The sequence below is a fragment of the Oxyura jamaicensis genome, chromosome 7 (assembly GCF_011077185.1).
Source record: "Oxyura jamaicensis isolate SHBP4307 breed ruddy duck chromosome 7, BPBGC_Ojam_1.0, whole genome shotgun sequence".
Lineage (NCBI taxonomy): Eukaryota > Metazoa > Chordata > Aves > Anseriformes > Anatidae > Oxyura > Oxyura jamaicensis.
In genome coordinates this window covers 76,519-90,660 of record NC_048899.1, presented here as the reverse complement: position 1 = coordinate 90,660, position 14,142 = coordinate 76,519, and the positions used below count along the sequence as shown (strand labels likewise).

At 39.4% G+C, this 14,142-nt stretch overlaps 1 protein-coding gene across 3 annotated transcripts in view; it reads left to right on the top strand.

Moving 5' to 3' along the window:
- Positions 1-14,142, top strand: part of LOC118170090 (caspase-10-like) — a 28,205-nt gene that overhangs the window by 9,738 nt on the left and 4,325 nt on the right. Inside the window, exons 1-11 of one of the 3 annotated variants that reach the window (XR_004752484.1) lie at positions 2,731-2,886; positions 5,166-5,599; positions 5,737-5,836; positions 6,148-6,283; positions 7,069-7,157; positions 8,304-8,340; positions 8,778-8,849; positions 9,957-10,045; positions 11,473-11,584; positions 12,344-12,848; positions 13,166-13,435. Coding sequence is in view for 2 of the 3 variants with exons in the window: in XM_035332058.1 (XP_035187949.1) it covers positions 5,286-5,599; positions 5,737-5,836; positions 6,148-6,283; positions 7,069-7,157; positions 8,304-8,340; positions 8,778-8,849; positions 9,957-10,045; positions 11,473-11,584; positions 12,344-12,848; positions 13,166-13,328 (1,617 nt within the window). In the remaining variant the exon portion in view is untranslated. Of the gene's footprint in view, positions 1-2,730; positions 2,887-5,165; positions 5,600-5,736; positions 5,837-6,147; positions 6,284-7,068; positions 7,158-8,303; positions 8,341-8,777; positions 8,850-9,956; positions 10,046-11,472; positions 11,585-12,343; positions 12,849-13,165; positions 14,106-14,142 lie in introns of those variants that run through there. The other 2 variants (XM_035332057.1, XM_035332058.1) reach the window with 2 other exon arrangements.

The window sequence follows — 14,142 nt, the reverse complement described above, 5'->3', positions numbered from 1 at the left end:
TGGGAAAGGGCAATTCTCCCTTTCAGTTTCTCATTGGTAAGTTAAACTGGTTCTTTTCATACACGAATTCCATATTGCTTCTCTCTTTAATGATAGGTTGTGTCTTAAAACCATGTTCTTCTGTATTACACACACACAAGTAGTGAACAATGTAGGTTTCTGTTGGGGATAGAGGTGTACATGCTCTTCACTTTCATGTATAACAAAGTAAAGTCCATATCCGCTTTCTTAGGAAATAGAGGAAGAAGTACTGTTTTGAAAACTGTAGAGACCCTTGTAAATAATCCTTGCAGTAAAAAAGGAAAGTAGTCACTTTGCATTTGGCCACTCAGATCAGAAGCAATCACAACTGTTTAATCACCAAAAAGTCACGGGGATTTGTGTATCATGCAGCATTCATGGGTACCAGATACTCTGGTGTCTTGACCTTCAGTAGCTTCTTAATCCATAGCAGTACTCATTCTGTAATCATTCATCTAAGTAGTATTTACTGCCCTGACATCTTATTCAAGAGTGAAGAGTGGGTAGAGAAAAGTAACATTGAAGTAATTACTTACTGACATGTAGGAATTCTGTGATGTTGTTTGTTGTCTGTCAGTTCTCCTGTAGATTTTTGTGCTCCCCCATATACGTAGTAGGAACTCTGTTCTTTTTGCAATGTGCATCTAATATTCAAGTTTGGAAAGTGAGTGGATGCAGGGCCTGGGTGGCATCAAGCTGTACATGCATTGCAGATGGGTAGGTTGAATGAAACGTCAATTCATTAGCTAAAGAGAAAGGGGATAAATTAATTCTGTTTTTAAGCTGTTAGCACAGGACCATAAAAAGTGACATGCTAGTGGCATTTCATGGTCATAGGCTACCAAAACATTAGTTTTCTGAACCTGCTGTTGAACAAGGGAAAGCAAATCATGCAGCCTCTGCTCCTGCATTGTTACTGTGTGGAACAAGACTGTCAGACTCACTGCTCTATGGCATAGTTTCAGTTCCAGTTTCTTGATAGCTGAGAAGGAAATTCCTTGTACTTCTGTGTGTGCTGTGTACATGGAACATAGAAAAGAGAATTGGTGAACATAGATGATGCTTTTCCATTGTTTCAGAAGATATAATGATGAAGCAGGAGATTTTTTGATGTTTTACTCCGGACTTAAGTAGTAGCATGATTTTTCTCAGACACCTACACTGTTATGACTGAGCCATAAATGCAGTTTCCTTTGTACTGTTACATGAATTACAATGTATGCCAACACAGGATTCAGAAAAAAAAGTTCCATTTAAGAGGAAGTTAACACTGTTCACAGTTGAGGATGCAGCTTTCTGTATGTCTTATATTCCCTTTCAACTCTGTATACAAAGTAACAGTGACCCCCCCATTACAGATATGCAAGTCAGAGAAGCTTTATATGACAATTCCTGAGAATTTTTTCTGGTATCCATGGCTTTAAATTTCTGACTTGCAGTATGGTGTTGCTGTGAAACTGCTGTGTGGATGATGTGTAGTCTGTCCGCTGTCTATCTCCTGTTCCATTTAAACTGTATCTCCCGTACTGAATTATTTGACAATTTTTGTCTCTGGTTAATATGGTATTATTTTTTTAAGCTTCTATGTTAGTAAGACATTGAAATTCTTTTAGGAATTTTTCATGGATTGTGTCTGTTTCTATATGTGCTTTATTTTTTTAATTTTTATTACTCTAAGAGTGTATTTCCAGTTCTTAATGTGTAGAAAGAACTTAAGAAAGCTGGTCTGAGGCAGTGCCATTACTAAAATAGTGTCACAATTTAGCAAAATTGGCTGTTACTACTAAATTAAAAATGTTGGGTTTAGATCTGATTTTCAGAAGAAAATTCCTGCATCTGATTGAGTATCTCTGTCTCTCCAGACCAGAGTAACTCTTGAAATTTGTGGCTGACTCACATGTAGACCTTTGCGGCTTGCTAAATTTGGCTGTCCAATTGCTACAGTTCTGTAAAAAAGAGCTGGCTGCATCAAGGACGGAGAGTCTGTTAGCTTCAAGAAATAATGCAGCGTTTGTCTGTGTGCTCACAGCAGCTACGTGCGTGAGCAGCCTGAGCAGCTCACACATGGGCCTCATCCCATCCGGATGCGTTGACCTAGGGGTGTAGGGTGACACTGGTGTCACAGGAGTTCCGGAAAGCCCTGAGAAGGCTGCACTTAGTAGGGCCCTTTCCCCTCCTCCCCTTAACGCAGCAAGGCAGCGGCGGGGTCGGCCCAGCACACAGCTTGCATTGAGGCACCCAAGCAAGGGTCTCAAGCTGCTGCTCAGTGAACAAACCGGTCCCGTCCCATCTTTCCCTTCCAACCCCACCATTATTATTATTATTATTTTTAATGAACTTGCTTTAAAACGGCTGGCTACCAAAGGTGAAAATAATACAGCTCGCTTTTTTTTTTTTTTTTTTTTTTTTTTTTTTTTTTCCCCTCCTCTCCCTCTAGCAAAGCTTCTCGGCTAGGGTGGCAGAAGTAGGAAGTTGGCGAGCCCCGAGGTCGGCTGCTGGCAGGGCTTAGCGTGCGGCCTCCCGTCCCGAGGAGAGAGCAAAAGAAAGGCAGGGCCGCCCGCCGCTCGGCCGATGCCTGCGGGGCGCATGCGAGCAGGCAGCGGTGTTGCGCGGGGTGGACGTGCTCCTAAGGGGTGCGTCCCCTAGCTCGATTTTGTCCCGCTTTCCAGCACTGCTGCCGGCTACCTGGCAGTCGCAAAGCGTAAGGCCCCGCGCCTTGCCCCGCCAAGGCCCGGCGCCGTGACTCAGCACCTGGGCGCGGGATGGGGCCGCGGCCGGCCGGGAGATCGGGCAGGCAGCGCTGAGCACCGCGCACACGGAAGGTAGCAGCTGGTAGAGGGGACGGGCGCGGGGGTTGTTTGAAAGGTAAGACAGGAGTGACCGAAATGGAACGAAAGAATGCTCCTCCTTCCCGTTATTGTGCAGTTACCACTGGGAGCTGAATACTCCCAATGTTTTATGGGGCTGTGGGCTGAGCCTGCGGTCCGTGTTTTTGTATTCTTGTTAAGTCCGGCAGTGCCCCAATACATCAGAGGAAAAAATAGTAACTTGATAATCCTCGTAGTTTATTTTATGTGATTTTCCTTCCCTCCGGGTATATCTCAAAGCGTAAATTAGAGATGCAGATTTACCACCTTGCTGTGTCGTTTCTTCTGCACTTCTAGCTCTAGCTGAAAACATTAGGGAGAGCCATGGCAAACCTTAGGGGTGGGGAGGTTCTGGCCCCGGCATGCCTTAGTGCTTGGTGTTTAACATCGGGGGTATTTTGTGTTTTGTTTTTAGTGGAATAGGAATTGCTTTCTTGTTTTCCTTCTTTGCTTTACAAGTGACAACGTTTTATAAATGACTCATAAAATCTATAAAGTGGTAGAGAGTTCTAATAACACAATAGCTGTAAACTGAACAATGGTTCAGGCAGTAAACTGATAGTATCTAATCTCACAGTGGTGCTAGAAGGGAGGGAGGGCCAGCCCAATCTGCCTTCAATACAGAGGGGGGGGGGGGGAAATAGGTTATAAACAGCTGCTAAATGCCGCTCACATTAAGTGGTCTTGAGGGTATTCAGAACTTCAGGCAGGAAAGGTCTGCAGTGTAGAGTCACTTCAAGAGCAACAGCAACTCATATAGTATTTTAAAGGTAGATGAACGAATTTGTTCTGGATCTTGCTTCAGTTCTGTTTGCTGATTAAATGACTGTGCACACGTCCTATACACCACTCAACCCTGTTCTACTAAAGCTATGATTTTTTAGTTTGGTTGAAATAATTGATTCCAAATTCTGAATAGTTTGAACCTGGTATATGTATACGCTTGTTGGTTTAGGCAGGAATCAATTTAGCCTAAGTTACGCTGCTAAATTTAGTTGATTAAAGCATCTGGACAGGGTTTAGGAGTAGCTTAGCTAAATTGATTAAAGTCTGATTTACTGTGAAGTGTTACAGTTTCTGTGTATAGATAATCAAGATCCAAAACTTTTGGTGGCAGCTTGTTTCTTAAGTGAAGAGGGTTTCACAACATATGGGGCTTAATAGGAGGAAAGAATGTGAAGAACAATTATTGAACTGTGGGAGAGTAAAGTTGAATACAGGAAAAAGCAGTCTGAGCTTTTTCTTTTTACATGGGCCGTGACTCCTGACAAGGGACAGGACAGCATGAGGGATTCCAGCCTTCTGTCAAACTTTTTGTCTGAAATGTGATATGGTGCTTGTATCCTAGCTGGGTACCAGGATTTGGGGATTATATTTTCTACATGTCCCTGAACACAAAACTGCAACAATCTCTTTTCTGTGCCCCCAACATGGTACGATAGTGTTTGTGGTTTGCTGAGCTGTCCTCCCAGATGCTTCCAAGGCTTTGAATTTGGATGTTCTTTCCCCACTCCACTTCCCTATTTTTTTTTTTTTTCTTGTGCTCCCTCATTAGCTTTGCTAATTCCAGCTGCTCTGAACAAAGACTAAGGTCTTGCCTGTTAGGGCAGAAGGCATTGAAGCACTTTCTTAATCAAGTTTCCATATGTAACCTGTACAGACAGAAAAGAACCACCTAAGCTGCACAGAAGTTGGTGTGGTGGAAGGGTGGTAAGTGTCTATTAAACCTCAGTAGGATTGAGTTGCTTCTACAGAGCCCATTTAGATTGAGTGCTACTATATTTTATTTGACATTTACATAAGGGAGGCTTTAGGTCTTCCTATGCCAAATGCAAAACAGAGTTTGATGGAAGGACATGATTGGGAGTGGATAGATATTCCACGGCTTCAGCTCAGTGTCATATTTGGAACAGAGGAACACCCTCCTGCCACAGCCACAAAAATGTGAGCCTTCAGACTGCAGATAAAGAAATATCAGTGATTTTACCACTGCACTGTCTCCACTGAGAGTTGTAATATGTTACTGCAGGTACTCTTCTCACCCACCAATAGTGGAAAGAAGCAAAGCTCTAGATGTTAAAGATGACTGAAATAAATTTTAAAAACTTAAGTTGGAAGGGACCTCTTGAGATCATGTAGCCCAGGTTTCTGCTCAGCACAGGGCTAATGCCAAAGTTAGACTGGATTGTTTAGAGCATCTCCCAAATCTGCTCTCTGTAGTTTTGTGTTTGTAGAAGGAAGTTTCACATTGATTTAAAAGGAAACTATATTTTGCAGAGAATTCAGGTCTTTAAAACAGCTGTTGGATGAAATCTTGCTACAAGGATTGTTGAAGATCCAAGTGTTACCAGCATTTGATTTCAACTTTCAAGTAGAGAAACTGTCAGCTCCAGCAACATGGGGGATGGTGTCAACTTGCAGTTCCGTCAGCAGCTTCTGCTCATTGATGAAAATCTGGGGGCTGAAGATGTAGCAGCTTTAAAGTTTCTCTGTACTGACTTGATCCCCTTCAAAAAACTGGAAAATGTACAGTCTGCAGTAGATATCTTTCAGCTTCTTATGGCTGAAGATTACCTTAATGAGGAAGATACTTTCCTGCTAGCTGAACTCCTATATAGAATTAAATGTCATTTCTTGCTCAATAAACTTGGCTATACCAAGGAGAAAGTGCAAGAATGTCTGCATGAGAAGGGAAGAGTGTCTCCATACAGGTAACTTTGCACTGGGATTTTGTTCTCTTTATTACTGCCATCTGTACTGTGCTGTTTCTCTTTCCTTTAAGTTCTCTGTTTGCTTTTAGTTTCTATACCATCTTTTCTGCTGTTGTCTCACTGGGTCTCTGTTACAGGCAGATGCTGTATGAACTGTCAGAGAACATTACCGATGAGATGTTGCAGGAAATTGTATTCCTCCTGAGAAACCGTCTCCCAAAGCGACGTAGAACTACTGTATGTGAGAAGAAAGCTAAATGTGTATATGGCATGGAGGGAATGAATGTTTAGGTGGAGGTGGAGTGGGAGGAAAAACATGAAGAGAAAAGTCTTTTACAGAACAGGGCACAATCTGCAATTAGTCAGGTCAATATTTATAGGGTTAGCAAGGAGGAAGCTCCTTCTTCCTATGATGTAAAATTGACTGCTAAGACCCTCTTGGTAGGAGGCAAAGCAGATGATAATATGATTTTTTTCAATCAGACAGGACTGAGGCAAAAGGTTTTAAGTTCTAAAGAACAATAAATATATTTTATTCTCTTTGTCAGTCTGCTCTAGAATTGCTGATTTTATTGGAAAAACAGGGCCTTTTAACGGAAAACAATGTACAGATGCTGGAGGAAGTCTGTATGAATGTTTCACCTGATCTCCTGGAAACAGTTAACAGCTACAGAAGGGCAAAAGGTGAGATACTCAGAGTCAGGGAATAGGTTTGCTGAAATGCAGAAAGCTCTACAAGGGTCTTAACAACTGAACCTCAAGGTTCTATGTGTGCATTGCTGGAGCAGGAACTAGAGTGGGATTACCCAAGTGTCTTCACACACAAGTTTGGCATAATGGTCCCTAACTTGCATTACTGCAATATCCTCCAGTAGGGATGTGCTTGAATATCTGAGCAGTCCAGCACATACAGAACAGGCTGGGAAACTAAAAATCCATTTATAGTTACACCACACACCTCACTTTCCACATGAATAGCATTGAGATGATGATGACTGTCCTGTAAAAGGCACTTTGATATATAAGTGTATACTACAATAAGGTAGTTGTCTGCTAGTAAGCTAGAAAGACAAGTTGTGTGCATGTTTGTCTGATTCCTGGTAAACTTTACTATTAAATATGTAATTCACGTTCTCAGGGGTTGGGCTGTGGTTTCTAATATTCCTTCATTTAATGTCCTGTGGTTTGACTATATACGTATTGGGGAAAAGGTTCTATTACATTTTATTTTAGCACTGGGAAAAAAAATCTGGGTAGTATGAAATTGTCTCCCCAGTAGGTGCAAGGGCACTCAGCGCTTCATGAATTCCAGTCCCGATTATTTCCTGAGTGCGTTTCAAAGTTGCTTTATATTTTAATGCACCTTTTATAAGTATAGATCTGCATTTGCCTTAATGTGCAGAGTCATAGTCATTTAACTAAAAGGCACTTGATTTCGCTCATTTATTGTCTCTCTTTGCTCTTTTTAGTGTCTCTTCCTCAGCAGGAGAATACTCTGCCAGTCAAGGAATCTACAGTGTCTCACACTGTAGGCATCAGAGCATTGAATTTCCCACAGGTACACCAGACAGACTGCTGTCTACCGGCGTTTTAGTGGTGGTGGTATTTCTTTTTTTTTTTTTTTTCTTTGTCTTTATTTTGAAACCATACTGCCTGTGAGATCTTTCACTAAATCTTTCCACTTGATTTAGGAAGGGAAAAAGCATATTTGTTCAGTGTGTAAGAAATACAGCTGCATATAACATCAAATAGTGGAATTTGAAATACTACTGTTGTTCATGTAGAACTGGGGAAGAAGTATTGGGAAGAGAGATGAGTGAGTGAGAGTGTAAAGGTGCCTTCTGTAGAACAGGTCAGTCAGTGAGGATTTCTAAAGTTCTGGCTGATTGTCACTAATCTATCTCTAGTAGTTAACACCGTATTTTGATAATCAGTTCAGACTGCTGCTTCTAAAGGAAGACATCCCATTTCCTGAATATACCAGTCCTTAGTCAGTTAGGTCCTTCTTGCAGCTGGTTGATGAATCTGGTTAGGAAACCTAACATCTGGGATATAACCGATCCCTCTCTTTTGAGGGAAAAGGAGAGGAATGGAAGAAGTTCTATCCCAATTCTAAATGAGGAAGGCCAGTGAACATTTTGGTGATACTTCCCAGAAGTAGATACTCTCGTAGGCCATTTTCCTCATCTCTTGTCTATTTAGTATCATGAAGGGCTTGCATTATTGCAGCTTTGAGTTACAGTTGCTCTACTTGTGAAGAGGATTTGGGAAAGCTTTCATGCATGGCACTTAGCATGGTAAGAAAGTTAATGTATCTTTATTAAAAAAATGTAGATTCAAAAATATTGAACAATTTACTATCCAAGAAAATTAATATGGAACCATGTTGGACCGTTATTTTGTTTGTAGTGAATGCCCACCCCTATATTTATAAATCATTTGGAAGTAAAAGAAAATTATTTGCTGTTTCCCTTTATCCTTAAGAGAAAGTATTGTTGTTTGTAGCTCCATGAGATTTGCACTAAGTGGAGAAGGCTTTTGTAATTTCATTATTAAATGCTTTGCCACTTGCAGGAATTCAGCATTTTTCCTACCCACTTCTTAGAAAACTTTGGTGCTTATTAATCCTATTTTGCTAAAATCACTATGAAAATGTATATATGTGATGATTTTTAACATGTTGTTTCCCCCACTCAAAAAACAGGGTACTTCAATCCGATCAATCAGTTCGAACGTCAACAGTAAGACTTGCTGAAAACATCTGTTTCTTGATACCTTTATGTTTAAAGTTGCATGCTTTTATTTACGCTAGTAAACTTTTATCATTTGGTTTAGTGCAACGCACTTATCTTGCTATCTGCTTTTCAAGGGTCTTTAGCTTTCTGCACTAGTAGATTTGAAGGATTTCTGTTCCTATACAAATTGTAGAAATGAAAATTAGCAAATCATGTGTACCTTTTTAGTCATTTATTAGAAACTATCAAACATATTTTTTCCTAAGTGAAATAAGGGCTGGTCTGATTAGTAGAAAAAAGATTGCTTCCCAAGAATTAAAAACAAGTGTTCTATTTAAATATGTCTGGAAGGACAAGAGAAGGGGACACTATGACTATAAAATTGAAATGTTAATTTTTTGTGTGCAGGACTTTACCTCGGATTTCTTTTGCTTTATATACAGATCATTATGCTGAAGAACCTCATAGCCTTTGGGAGCATGTTGGAAATGTGCACTCCATACCGAGGAGGCAAGGTTTGTCTTCTCTTAGAGTTTCAGTATTCAACTATTTTTATTCCATGCTGTCTGGAACCTAGTATGTTGTTTAAAAGGACAACACCATTTATTGTAGTCCTTTCAGCCATACCTCTTGGATCCTTATAGAGGAAATGAGAAAGTGCCTTGGAATTCTTGTCTCTCCATTCCAGTTCCCTCACTAAAGGAAGGTATCAGGAAGGTATCAGGAAGATCTGTACCCACTCTTTCCAGACATTTGCAGAATGACTGTTTAACTAAGCAAAAATTAAAAGGTCTGAGGACAGAAACAGGCAAGCAAAAAAATGGCTTTTGTTCGTGGCAGCTTTATTCGCTAAAGAGAGCATGTATGGTTTGCATGTCTTCCAATAGCTTGCTGGAGTAAGTGGAGTTACTAAGATTACCAATTCAAGGAGTTGTTAGGTGTTGCACAGTGGAGAGGGATGTTTTGAATGCATTAAGTAGCATAGGATTTTTACAAGAGGAGGGGAGAGTTTTAGGGCATTCAGAAGGAAAAGTAAATAAAGTTGCCATAAGTAAAGTTATATTTTGGATTAGATCCAAGTAAAGTTATATTTTGGATTACATCCATCTTTGTGACTCCACAACAGATGTTGTAAAGGATCACAGCACAACATTTGCTCTTTTCAACTTTCAGTGTCTGTCAAGGTACCCTTGAAAGTCTGTCTGAGAGGTATTATGAGTGACTCAGGAACAGAAAAAAAAAATCTGTAATGGGAGCTTCAGTAGTAACATCATAGATCCAACTTATAATGCAGTTTATTTCTAGTTATTTACAAATGAAAAATTCATTTGACTGTCTCAGGTAGAATCTGTCCTTGTAGCCTAGATATCTTTGTTCCATTAAACAAGTACAAATGGAAATCTTGTCTTTGTCACAAAAGTATATGTAATAAAAATAACTGGAGACATGTCCAGAATAGATCCTTTGTACATGACAATGTTATCTCATACAGAAGAGTTATTCCTTTCAGTGTAACAGTATTTGAAATAATAAAACGGCTATATTGTAGTTATACTCCTTTTGGCTACATATACTAATAGTAGATTTCTCCTCATTAATATTTATACTGTTTTTTTCCCTAGATAACAAAGCGGCTACTCTTACACAAAGCTTGTCTAAAATGAACCTGGAGCTGCCTAGAGAATTCAGCAATGCAGAAAATGCATCCAAGGTTTGAGATAATTTCTTAAATCCTTCTTTGTGAATACATAGGTGCATGAGCATGTGAGATTTCTCTGTGTCTCATGAAGTTTGTTGCGAAGACTTTGTAAGAAGGTTAAAAGAAGGCAATCGTGTTCAGTAAGCTATTATGTACATGTAGCAGTCTTCCTTGATAAACCAGGGGTCATGGTTTAGAAGGAAGGATCCCTTTTATGAGATACCTCCTTAGAAGACTTGTGTGTACTCTTGTACAGCAGCGTAATGAATTCTCCCTCCGGCTTTTTCCTTGTGATAAGCACAGATATTAAGGGAGCAAGTTGTTGCATTTGTTTATATCCATTTATATCCATGAGTCCAGAGAAGGGCAGTCGAGAGAAGGGCAAGGAAGCTGATGAAGGGTCTGGAGAACAAGTCTCACAAGGAGCGGCTGAGGGAGCTGGGATTGTGCAGTCTGGAAAAGAGGAGGCTCAGGGGTGACCTTATCGCACTCTACAGATACCTGAAAGGAGGCTGTAGCGAGGTGGGGTTTGGTCTATTCTCCCACGTGCCTGGTGACAGGGTGAGGGGGAATGGGCTAAAGTTGTGCCAGGGGAGGTTTAGGTTGGATATTAGGAAGAACTTCTTTACTGAAAGGGTTGTGAGGCATTGTAATGGGCTGCCCAGGGAAGTGGTTGAGTCACCATCCCTGGAGGTCTTTAAAAGACGTTTAAATTTAGAACTTAATGATATGGTTTAGTGGAGGACTTATTAGTGTTAGGTCAGAGGTTGGACTAGATGATCTTGGAGGTCTCTTCCAACCTAGATGATTCTGTGATTTAATTTTGTGCAATTCTGTGCCATAACGTATCTTTTCATCAACTGATGTTCAGGCTGCTGTAGCCAAAGTACTGTTTGCTGTTGTTGAAGTAGCCGATGGAGTACTGCCTTCATCTTTTTCTGCTAAACTGCACATACCCACATATTTTTAGTTGTTCTTTCTAGTGAACAGAGAGGAACTGAAGTGGTGGAACTTTATGATTTTAACCTGAGGTTGGAATTGAAGGGGTGGTACTTGTAATTTCGGTGACTTCTCAGTTTTTAAAACATTATTTTTCAAAAGGGGGAGGTAACTTTTAAGTCTTAGCAAAACTGCTAGTGTGGCAGGTTTATGCACATCCATGATCTCTGTTCTGTTTGCATCCCTTTCCAGTGGATCAGTATGAACCACCTGCTCTAGGTATTAATTACTACTCAAAAACTCAACTCACGTGTCTAACATCATGCACACAGAAGCACCAGCTTTCCAAAAATAACCCAGAGTCCTAGGTGTCTATAATTTTTTGGATGCCAATTTTGAGCCATATTAAGAAAATAAAGTTACTAGAGCTTACGCATCCATCACCAAAATGTTGAAGAAGTTTGGTGAGGCTGTAAGCTTTTTTCTTCTCCTTTCTACAGAAGGTGTCAAGTTACAAAATGGATGGCCCAAAGAGAGGATTTTGTATTGTTATTAATAATGTTACATTTGATGGGGTTCTTCAAGAGAGGAAGGGTTCTTCTAAAGATGCTGGTAAGCTCCTGAAGTGAGATTTTTGGAGGGTTAGTTTCTCTGTTTCCCCATGCAAGCTGGTACTCCTCTAAATATTATTGTATATGTTTTAGTAAGCATTTTTAAACAGTAATTTTTTTTTTTATTTTGTCAAATTATGTTACTTGTGTATCCTGGGGAAGGACTAAAGGCTGAGTAACCACTGAATTTCTCACACAGTTGGATCATTCTTAAATCATTTTTAGAATCCCTTTTTATTTAGTCTTTATGTAAAAGAGTATTGTAAAAGAGAATATGTAAAAGAAAACTGTAAAAGAGAATTAAAACTAAACCAACATTTTTGTATAATATAATGCAAAATTCTTCAATCAACTCTATGCATACTCTTTTATTCTATTCATTCTATTTATCTTTTGTTTATTAAACTCTATGATAGTCAAAACTGCAGTTGGAAATAATTATCTGAGGAAGATTTTGAAAGAGTTTCTAATCTGAAACTCTGGGGGGGATTCCTAATATTTTCAGGTGTCATTTGTGAGCTCACTTACAGTGTCATTTTATAATGTCATTGTATGTTCTGAAGCTTGTTTGGAAAGATTCCGTGGCAGTGTTTGAACTGATGCCATCTTATTCTGTTAACTTTTATTTGATACTAGTATAAAGATGTATCTGCAGAAGTATAAGGTTGTGAGGTCTTTCACAGTTAAGACCATGGTGACCATAAAATAGTTTTCTATTGCCTCATTTTTTATTTATTTTTTTTATTTTTATTAATTACAGAGGAGCTAAAGAGAGTATTCACATGGCTTGGTCTGGATGTGAAGACTTACACTGATCAGACATCTGAACAGATTAAAGAACTCATGGAAACATGGCAGCAATTGAAAGATCACAAGGATAGGGACTGTTTCATTTGTTGTATTCTATCTCATGGAGAGTCAGGAGCAATCTATGGGAAAGATGGAGAGCTTGTATCAATCCGCATGATCATGTCCTACTTCACTGCCAAACAATGTCCACAGCTAGCTGAAAAACCCAAATTATTCTTTATCCAAGCTTGCCAGGGTAAAGAGATACAGCGTCCTGTCTATGTTGAAGCTGATGCACAAATTCCTGACTTCCCTTCTATGCAACAGAGCCTTTCTCCTTCTGAGAGTATTCCTGAAGAGGCTGACTTCCTCCTAGGCATGGCCACAATTGATGGATATGCCTCTTTCCGGCATGTTCAACAGGGTACTTGGTATATTCAGGCCCTGTGCAGCAAGCTGCAGTTGTTGGTACCAAGGTAAATACTTAATTACTTAGCCACCTCCAAACCTCTGAATCTCCAATCTATATTCTATTAGCCATCTGTTTCTTGAGTGGATTTAGATAAAAATATTGTTACATCCTTTTACATTATTAGTTGAATCAAGCAAGGCTTGAACTCAAATGAGATCAAAAAAAGGGAAATTTGGAGAAAATTATGTTTTTTCTTTTTATATTATAAAAGTTTATACTGTAGCTTCTAGATGATCAGAGAGGTGTTGCATGGAGAAACAATACCATCTGGTAATAATTAAATCTTTTTCTTATTATTTTTTGCTTTCCTCTTGGCTGCAGGGGTGAAGATATTTTGTCCATTCTTACAGAAGTTAATGAAGATGTGGGCAGGCGTGTTGACCGCTGGGGGACAAAGAAGCAGATGCCTCAGCCAGCTTATACCCTAAGAAGAAAATTTATATTCCCTATACCTAGAGACCCTCCTCCTTCACAGCAATATTGAGGCTTTTTAAATACATACTTTTGTCATCACATCTCATTTAAATGCAATTCACTGCACTGCCTGTTTAAGGCAGTTACTCAGACTCCTCGGGAGCTGTTAGTGTCAAGGCAAGGCCTCTTTTTTTTTTTTTTCCCAAAGAAACTGTGAGGATACACAGTTAATACAATCCATGTGCCAGCTATTTAAATAATACATATATACACAGAGATTTAAAGGTTGGGAGAAGCATATTTCTATCATGTTAAACATTATTGTGCCTGCAGACACAAAAGCGTATGTCCATCAGCATAAGAGTTACATGTAGCTTTCTATATATTCTTCATATATCTAAACCAGGATGTTAGGTTTAGGCTCATCGTGTTTTATTTTGCATGCTAACATTTTTTAAACCTGCCTCTAAAACCACTAGTTTTATTCACAGAGAAAGACAAAGGTGGGAATAAGAGGAGAAAGCTTAAGTAGTAGACAGAAGGATTTTGTTCATCTCTAATTTAAATTATTTTTTTAACATTATGGAGAAGCAGGTAACTGTTGAAATCAGCAATTTGTTCAGCAGTGCTCACTGATGCCATGTAATAGCTAACGTGAACCTCACGTACAATGGTATGTTTCCAAAATTGAGTATAGCCAAAATGCTATAGAACTCCCTCCGTGAAAACTTGTGAACTGTCATTTCCCCATCACTTCTGGGAATAAAAGTTAGGGTAGACCAGTTAAGCACTGTGAAATAATGGCACTCAGCTGTGTGTTTATCAGATTGATTAACTTTAAGTTAAGTTAACTTTAAGTTAACTTAAGTTAACTTAACTTAAAG